Source organism: Hakea prostrata, chromosome 5 (assembly GCF_041222555.1).
Source record: "Hakea prostrata isolate BN-2017 chromosome 5, UWA_Hpros_2, whole genome shotgun sequence".
NCBI lineage: Eukaryota > Viridiplantae > Streptophyta > Magnoliopsida > Proteales > Proteaceae > Hakea > Hakea prostrata.
In genome coordinates, this window is record NC_142604.1 from 10,812,325 (window position 1) to 10,821,535 (window position 9,211).

At 39.0% G+C, this 9,211-nt stretch overlaps 1 protein-coding gene across 1 annotated transcript; it reads left to right on the forward strand.

The window, feature by feature from the left end:
- Positions 1–3,218: 3,218 nt before the first annotated feature.
- Positions 3,219–7,382, forward strand: CLV1 (Leucine-rich receptor-like protein kinase family protein). Its single transcript, XM_089156448.1, has 2 exons — positions 3,219–5,900; positions 6,699–7,382. The coding sequence occupies exons 1-2, from the start codon at positions 3,320–3,322 to the stop codon at positions 7,055–7,057; spliced, it is 2,940 nt and encodes a 979-aa protein (XP_089012574.1). The 5' UTR covers positions 3,219–3,319; the 3' UTR covers positions 7,058–7,382.
- Positions 7,383–9,211: the final 1,829 nt, after the last annotated feature.

Consider the following 9,211-nt stretch of genomic DNA (forward strand, 5'->3'; position numbering starts at 1 on the left):
CAATCTAGGTATTCTCCAAGTCAAAACCACACCAATCATCATCTCACATCATATACTGAAGTAAAGCACAATAATTATCATTCATAAATTACAATAATCAATTAATCGTGCATAAACAATAATTACAACATAAGAAAATATTATAGTCATGCTTAGAATAATCAACAGATCAGCACATCAATCAATCCAACATAATATGTAATTGTGTCATTACCTGACTTAGCGAAAAAATATAGATAAATGACTAATCCTCACAATCAAATACTCCTGTAGATCCCAATAAATCTTAAAGTTATGTTCATAAAGTTACATTTAGGTATAAGAATCAAATTGAGCAGAAACAACCTCAAAACAAGCTCTATGAACCAACCAGTTGCTTGGGCTGATTGCTTGAGCTGGTTGGTCCAAGCGACCTCCTTAAACAACAGCCAGATTTTCTGGTAGAATTCCAAGTCCAAAATTCAAATCTCTGATCACCCATCTTTGATAGATTTTTAGGAGAGTCCTAGGCCTAAATCACATTCTTGAGACCTTGTACAAGCCTCTCCAAACATGAGGAAATGAAAAACTAATTACAACATAGATCTAGAAATTCATATCTCTTTTTGAAATTATCTGCCATTAAAATATATATGTGATCTATTATCTCGGCATGATTTGATTAGAAACGAAAGAAAATAATTATTTTCCATCTCCAATCTTCTTCCAACAGTGATTTATAAGAAGAACCACCCTCTAAAGAGAAGAAAATTAATAGAATAAGAGAGTAGTTAGTTACCTTCTTCTATTAATGAATCACTTTCTATTCTCTGGGGCATGATTTGATCGAAATGAAATAAAATAATTATTTCCCAACTCCAATTCTAGTAGAGATTATAAGAATAACCACTCTCTAAAGAGAAGAAAGTTTATAAAATATATAAGAGAGTAGTTAGCTTACCTTCTTCTATGATTCAAAAGTCAACAAAGTCTCCCCGAGATTCTCCGCGAAAAGGGGTCTGCCTCTTCAACATGTGCTCTTTGACCTTGTAGTCATCCCCAACAGTCAAAAGCATTAAAATAATGCAAAAATTGGGTTTAGGGGGGCTATAAATGGGTTGTCAGGGGCAAAACAGATGAATATGCTCGTACTATTTCAGGCGACTGCCTAGGTGGCAATTGCTTGGCCAATCAACCACCTCAAGTAACCGCCCCTAATTCTTTTCAGTACTTGAACACTTTGCACTCCCAGATGATTACTAACATTGCTGCAAACTTAAACATCATATAGAAGGCTCTTACCTTGTTTCTAAGCACATCCAAACTGTGTCTTCCTTACACTGGATATCCACATGCTCAAACCATCCAGATTTTGACTGGACCTCTTCTGATTCCAAACAAGGCAAGTTCTTCACCATCTTCTTCATCTAGGTCCATAGATTTTGAAGCCAAAACATGGGCTTCAATTCAGATAGCCCACAACTTCTTGCGACTAGAGGCTCAAGTACTCGAACCAGCAATTTAGGATTCGGGTTAGGATTATGGAGGTTATTACATAATTGGTGTGGATCTCCTTGTTGATTTACACTTTGGATGCAAGAGTTTATCATTTTAACCTATCAGTGCCTCCCATAAGTATGGAAGGGGTGGCTGACATCATAGGACTTGATTCCCCAATCACCCGTCTTCTTGGGGTTCGGGTTTGATCACCTCCCCAACCCTCAGTATTCTTCACCTGCCTATCGCCCTCACTTTAACTAGTCTTCATGAGAGTTGATCATTCTAACCTGTCATTGCCTCCTATAGGTATGGCAAGGGTGGCTCACATGACATGGCCTAATTTCCCAATCACCCGTCTTCCTCAGCACCAATTCATCAGGACCGGGTTACAGGACTTAGTGCAAAATGACACATCAATTTGAAACTTCAACATTGGGGGTTGGGGGGGGGGGGGGGGGGGACTAGAAGTTTAGCATTATCACAAGTTGCAGTTATGCAATGACATGGTTGGACCACTCGCATACACATAGCAATCCATCATCAAAGTGGAGGAATAAACCCATCATTGTACAATTAAAACTTATAGAGGCCATTATGTAAGTGGAGAGGTTTTCACACACAAACCCTGTATGTACACAATTTGTACTTATCTTCAGGTGGAAGTACATAATTGTGTACTTTTGACCATAAAAAATGATAGGAAGATACATATTAGTCATGGTCATATCCATTCAGTGCATGGTAGAAACATCTACCCATGTACAAAGACCTCAAAGAAATTTTTCTAAAGATACATTTTTCTAGTTATTTGAAAGACTATCAAAAACTATTAATGCATCACCTTACCATTGTTGATGTGGCCATATTCCCAACCCAAATTCTCACTCCAAAAAGTTTGGGTTTGAGACTTACTCTTTGGGCTTTTAAGTAATGATGGTACTACTTTCACCATGAAGAAAATTCTACCTTTGCTTTAGGTGAAAAGAAATTCGAGCATGAATTATTTTTATTTATTTTATAAAATTTTGTCTGTCAAACATAACATAAATTCTGGGAATATATACATTTAACAAGAAGTTCATCAATGGAATCATTTTTTGTTCAAGGCTTCAATCTTAAGCCTGTGATTACAAAAGTAGCTCTTTTCTAGAAGTGAATAGCCCTTTATTAAGGTAGCCTTTGCTTCCTCCATAGCCTTCCAAGGGCTTTTCTATATGTCCCAGTTGACATTCTACAGCAAACACACAGAGTATTTATTCTGCAAATCACTTTATGTGTAATTATACTTCTACTATACAACAACAAAATCATTCTTAGATTCTCCAATTCTAATCACTCACTGTCTGAGGAGACTAGAAGAGAATAACTGAACAAGCATATGCTCAAGCCCACAACATTACTAGTGGTACTAAGTACTTATTGTTCATGTGGAGAAGGGAATCAATGCTTCCCTTATTTCCATTTTTTAATTTATGTGGCTTTGGAATTTTGTGTTGTATAATATAATGTTGTTTCTTAAGTGTCATGAAAAGCCATCAATTGGCTTTAGTCAATGCTGGGAGAGAAGGAGAGAATCAGAAGAAATGAACAAAAAGTTAATTTGGGAATAATAATGATTGCATTAAAGACTTAAAAGCAACCATTGTATGCCACCCACTCTCTCTCTTTAACAATTTTTTATTTTCTTTTTTCACCTGTTAGATTCTTTAGAGCTTTTGTGTTGTCAGTTTGTCACTACTTATTCGTACCAAGCTCTCCATCAATTGTCGTACATCGAACACTTGTTATCCTTAAATCGTTGTGAGACAGAAACAGAGAAGGAAGCTAAAATCCTCCAAACATGAGAAGAGGCTTTGTCTGTTGTCTTCTCTTCATCTTTCTAGCATTTGCTCTCTCTTCTACCTCTTCTACCGATCTTGACACCCTCATGAAGCTTAAAGCCACACTCGTTGGAGCAGAAGGTTCTGGGCTTGATGATTGGAAGCCTTCCAATGCTTTGAACTCACATTGCTCTTTCTCAGGTGTCTTATGTGATGATGATTCTCGTGTGATTTCCCTCAACGTGTCTTGTGTTCCTCTGTTTGGCTTCATTGCTCCGGAGATTGGATTGTTAAACAAGCTCGTCAACCTCACACTCACCTCAGCCAATCTCACAGGAGAAATCCCAGTTCAGATTGCCAACTTGACATCTCTCAAGTTCCTCAACATCTCTAACAATGGCTTGAGTGGTGAACTGCCTGTGGAAGTCACTGGAGGATTACCAGAGTTGGAGGTTTTTGATGTCTATAATAACAATCTCACAGGAAGTCTTCCGCTTGACGTTGTCAAGCTCAAGCGACTCAAGCATCTGAGTCTCAGTGGAAATTATTTTACCGGTGAAATTCCTGAGGTATACTCCGAGATGAAGAGTTTGGAATTCTTGGGTTTGAATGCAAACAGCCTCTCCGGCAAGATTCCAGCGAGCTTGAGTCGTCTACCAAATCTTCAAAAACTTTTTATTGGGTATTTCAACATATTTGTAGGGGGGATCCCACCTGAGTTTGGCTCCTTTGCCTCTCTACAAAGACTCGATATCAGCAGCACAAACCTCACCGGTGAAATTCCTGCGAGTTTGGGGCAATTGAAACTATTGGATACATTGTTTCTGCAACTCAACAGGCTTACAGGACATATTCCGCCGGAGCTTTCTGGACTCGTCAGTCTCATGTCGCTTGATCTATCCAACAATGAGCTCATAGGGGAGATTCCAGAGAGTTTCTCTGAGCTGAAGGCGCTGACACTTCTTAATCTGTTTCGAAACAGTCTCCATGGCCCAATCCCACAGTTCATAGGAGATCTCCCGAATCTTGAGGTCTTGCAGTTGTGGGAAAACAACTTCACGTTTGAGCTCCCACCAACTCTTGGACTCAATGGTAAACTCAAGATGCTTGACGTGACATCGAATCATCTCACCGGAACCATACCTCCAGGTCTATGTGCAGGGAAGAAACTTGAACTGCTGGTACTGATGGACAACTTCTTCTTTGGACCGCTTCCGGAAGATCTCGGTGATTGCAAATCACTGAAGCGGATTAGACTTTTGAAGAATTTTTTGAACGGGACGATTCCACCTGGATTATTCAACTTGCCATTAGCCAATATGTTGGAGCTCAACGATAATCATTTCAGTGGCGAACTACCCAACGAGATTTTCAGTGAAAATCTTGGTCTCCTGACACTCTCCAACAATGTGATTACTGGAAAAATTCCTAAAGCTATTGGAAAATTGGCCAAGTTGCAGAGTCTCTCTCTTGACTTAAACCAGTTTACAGGCGAGATTCCGCCGGAGATATTCCAGCTCAAATCTCTTTCCAAGATAAACATCAGCAGTAACAATCTCACAGGTGCAATTCCGACCACTATCTCTCAATGTTCTTCTCTTACATCGATCGATCTCAGTCAAAACAGTCTAACTGGAGAAATTCCAAACGTTATCGAGGAACTGAACATCCTCAGCACTCTCAACCTCTCAAGAAACCAAATTTCGGGCGAAATACCTATTGGAATCCGATCATTAACAAGCCTAACGACACTGGATCTCTCATTCAACAACTTATCAGGTCCGATTCCTGTTGGCGGACAATTCCTCGCCTTCAACGGCAGCACCTACGAAGGTAACCCTAATCTCTGTACTCCACTGCATCAAACCCCTTGTTCATCAATCCGGAGTCAGGCAGGATTGGGACAAAGAAGGCTATCTTCGAAGATAATCATTGCCATCGCTTCAACAGTAGGAAGTGTGCTACTTGTTACCACTGCTGTTGTAAAGATCAAACTGTACATGAAGGTCCGCAGCAAATCAAATGCTTGGAAATTCACTCCTTTCCAGAAACTTAGTTTCAAAGTTGATGATGTCATCGAATGCTTGAAAGAGGAGAACATCATCGGAAAAGGAGGTGCTGGGATTGTTTATCGAGGATCAATGCCCGATGGCATGGATGTTGCGATCAAGCGACTGGTTGGTCGAAGTAGTGGGAGAAGCGATCATGGATTCTCGGCTGAAATTCAAACTCTAGGAAGGATTCGACACCGAAACATCGTGAGATTGCTAGGGTTTGTTTCGAACAAGGACACAAATTTGTTATTATACGAGTACATGCCGAATGGGAGCTTAGGAGAGATGTTGCATGGTCCGAAAGGAGCGCATTTGCAGTGGGAGACAAGGTATCAAATTGCAGTGGAGGCAGCAAAGGGGTTGTGTTACCTTCACCATGATTGCTCTCCTCTGATCATCCATAGAGATGTGAAGTCGAACAATATCTTGCTTGATTCAGACTTTGAGGCTCATGTTGCAGACTTTGGGCTTGCCAAGTTCTTGCAGACCTCCGGTGCATCGGAGTGTATGTCTTCCATTGCTGGCTCTTACGGCTATATTGCACCAGGTTTGTTCGTTATCCTAGACACTTGAAAACTTGACTTTCTTGCCATCGCACACACAATACTCCATAATTGATTTCTCTCTCTCTCTCTCCCTCTTGGGGTTGAGCAGTTGGGATTTTGCTTGGGTATTGCGTAATTAATGCACAGTACCTGCAGTGTACGGTCGATTTCGACCTCAGACTGCACTAAATTGCACAGCACTGAAGCATGACTCAGGCCGTTGGGGTCCTTATCATCCTTTCAAGGACTTTTTACCTCCCATATATAGTTCTATGAGGCTCTGACCAATAGGGGATAACATACGCTCATGATGGCTACAAAGAGGGATACCGCACGCTTAGGCATTCCTTCCACCTTTTTCTCCCCCAAAAGAAAAAGGAAAGAAAGGGAAAGGAGGGAGTGGATGAAGCATAAGAGGGTTCTCTTTGTGTTGGAGTCGTCGTCCTGGACCAATATTGTGCCATTATAAGATTTGGGTCAACAGTCCACATTCATGAATTTTATAGTACGCGTGGTTATTTCACTTTTAGGTATAGTCTCATCACTACCACATGAAAAAGGAAAGATAATATTTCCTTCATTGCTTGATTCCTATGGCCAAACACAGCCCCTTAAGCTCCTATTTCTTTTGTATTGTATATGGTTCGTACCATTAAAGAGTTGGCTCAATTGGCAATGACCAACATCTCTTAGTGAAATGGCTTAGAAATTGACTTTTCTTGATGAATATGTAATAACCCAAATAAATCTTTGTTATACATATATAGGTGGAATTTAATTGACAATTTGTCTATGAACAGAATATGCATATACTCTACGAGTTGATGAGAAGAGCGATGTGTATAGCTTTGGGGTAGTATTATTGGAGCTTATCACCGGGAGAAAGCCAGTGGGAGAGTTCGGAGAAGGGGTGGACATAGTGAGGTGGGTGCAAAAGACAATGTCAGAGATATCGAATCCATCGGACACAGCAGTGGTGTTGGCGGTGGTGGATCCTAGGTTGAGTGGTTACCCATTGGATGGGGTGATCAACTTGTTCAAGGTGGCAATGCGTTGTGTCGAAGAAAATAGCTCTGACAGGCCTACCATGAGGGAAGTAGTTCACTTGCTCACCAACCCACCCCCTTCTCAATCTAATTCCAGCCTAATTGACCTCTGAAAAGGTTCATGTGGATTTGGGTGGTGGGATTTAGAAAGTCAAATTCACTCCCCTTAAATGAAAGTTGTAGTTTTGTTATTATAAATTATTCCAGTCTTTTCTCTTGTTCCCTAAGATGATTTATATTTGTAAACTTGTAAGAGAAATCTTTATCAAAAACAAAGAAGAAAAAAAAGAAAAAGAAAAGAAAATCTGTGAAGAAATCCATATGTATCTTACTGTATTAGATTTTAGAATGAATGAAACTACACACGAGTGTATTTACTATGTTACATGAACATTACTGCAAATTTAGCTTTATTTTTCTTTGTTTGGAATAGGGGTTGGATTCAAAGACTATATGAGGAACCAAGGAACACTCAAGGGAGTGAGTTTAGGGTTTAGGGTTTAAATGAATGTAAAATATATCAACACAGCAGAATATATTCCCTTCCCAAATCTTTCCCCTTAAGTTTGGGTTTGTGACTTACCCTAATGTCTCCTTGGGCATCTAGGTAATGGTGGTATTACTTTCACAATGAAGAAATTCTCTACCTTTGCTTTAGGTGAAAAGAAATTCGAGTATTATATTTATTAATTTTTTTATCTGTCAAACATAACCTAAACGATGGGAATAAATGAATTTAACAGGAAGTTCATGAATGGTATCTTTTTTTGTTGAAAAGCTTGAAGCTTAAACCTGTGATTCCAAAAGTAGCTCTTCTCTAGAAGTGAATAGCCCTTAATTTATAATTTGACCCCAAAAAAAAAAAAAAAAAAAAAAACAGAATAGCCCTTTAAAAAGTTAGCTTCTTTGCTTCCTCAACAGCCTTCCAAGGCTTTTCTACATATGTCCTAGTTGACCTTCTACAGCAAACACAGAGTACTTATTCTCCAAATCACTTTTATGCCTAATTATACTTTCTACTTTACAACACCAATATCCTTCTTAGATTCTCCAATTCAAATCATTCACTCATTCACTGTCTAAAGGAGATAGAAGAGAATGATAACTGAACAAGCATATGCTCAAGCCCACAACACTACTAGCAGTACTTATTGTTCATATGGAAGAGGGAATCATGGGTCCCTTATTTCTATCTATTTTTTAAACTTATGTGGCTGAGGAATTTTGTATTGTATAGTTTTGTTTCTTCAGTGTCAAATGGTTTTACTGGAAGGGTAGGTTAGAGAAACCAGGGCAAGGTTTCTTAGTCACTGTTGGTAGAGGAAAAAAAATCACAAGAAATGGACCCAAAAAAGGGCGAGACCTAAATGCTGCACATTTATATTTGCTGCTAACGGTCGAGATATTGATCTCAACTGTTGGCAGCACAATGTTACATATTAAATGCACAACATTGATATCGAACCCGAAAAAAAAAAAGGATACTAATGATTGAATTAAGAGAAAATTACATATACCCCTCGATCTGCAATCTATTCCATTACTGTTAAGTATTGAAGTTAAATAAATATTTGAAATACCAAGTCTACCATTCGTTATAGAAATTTTTTTATAATACCATTTTTACCCTTATCATTCTATTTTATTCTCTCTCTTCTCTTGACCTGTCCTTCCCCGGCACAGCCCCTCCCTTCCTCTGTGTTGTTGTTGTTGTTTGCTTCCATAGCAAGAAACTCTCAAGTCCCCTCTCTTAATTTCTACAGAGTCTTAACACAGCTTATGAAGATGACATAATTATATAAATTACTTTTCATTATTGTTCATCCATCAATGGAAATTCCATAAAAACACCAAGATAGAAGCTTAGAGATTGATGGAAGACGGAAGACATCATCAGAGATGAATCAAAGTATGAATAGTTCTGGAACTGTAACTTGCCTGGAACACAATACGACCACGATCGATAATGAAAACCCTTCTTCAATCTCACTCATTTTTATACAGTGACACCCAATAGACAAGATTTAAAGAATATCAAATAGATTACAAAGCAAGATCAAGTTTGCAAGTACAAGCACATAATTTTCTATCTAAACCCAATAGTGACTGACAAGGAAAGTCAAAGTATAACCAGGGGTCTCCCTCATAAAGGCAACTTCTTTCCTGTTTTCAGAGATTGGCTATGGAACCACTTCTGAGCTTGGATGAGGTTTGATGAGTTGAATTTGGGTTATTGACAGAACAGCATGATCTAAAAGCTTCCAACT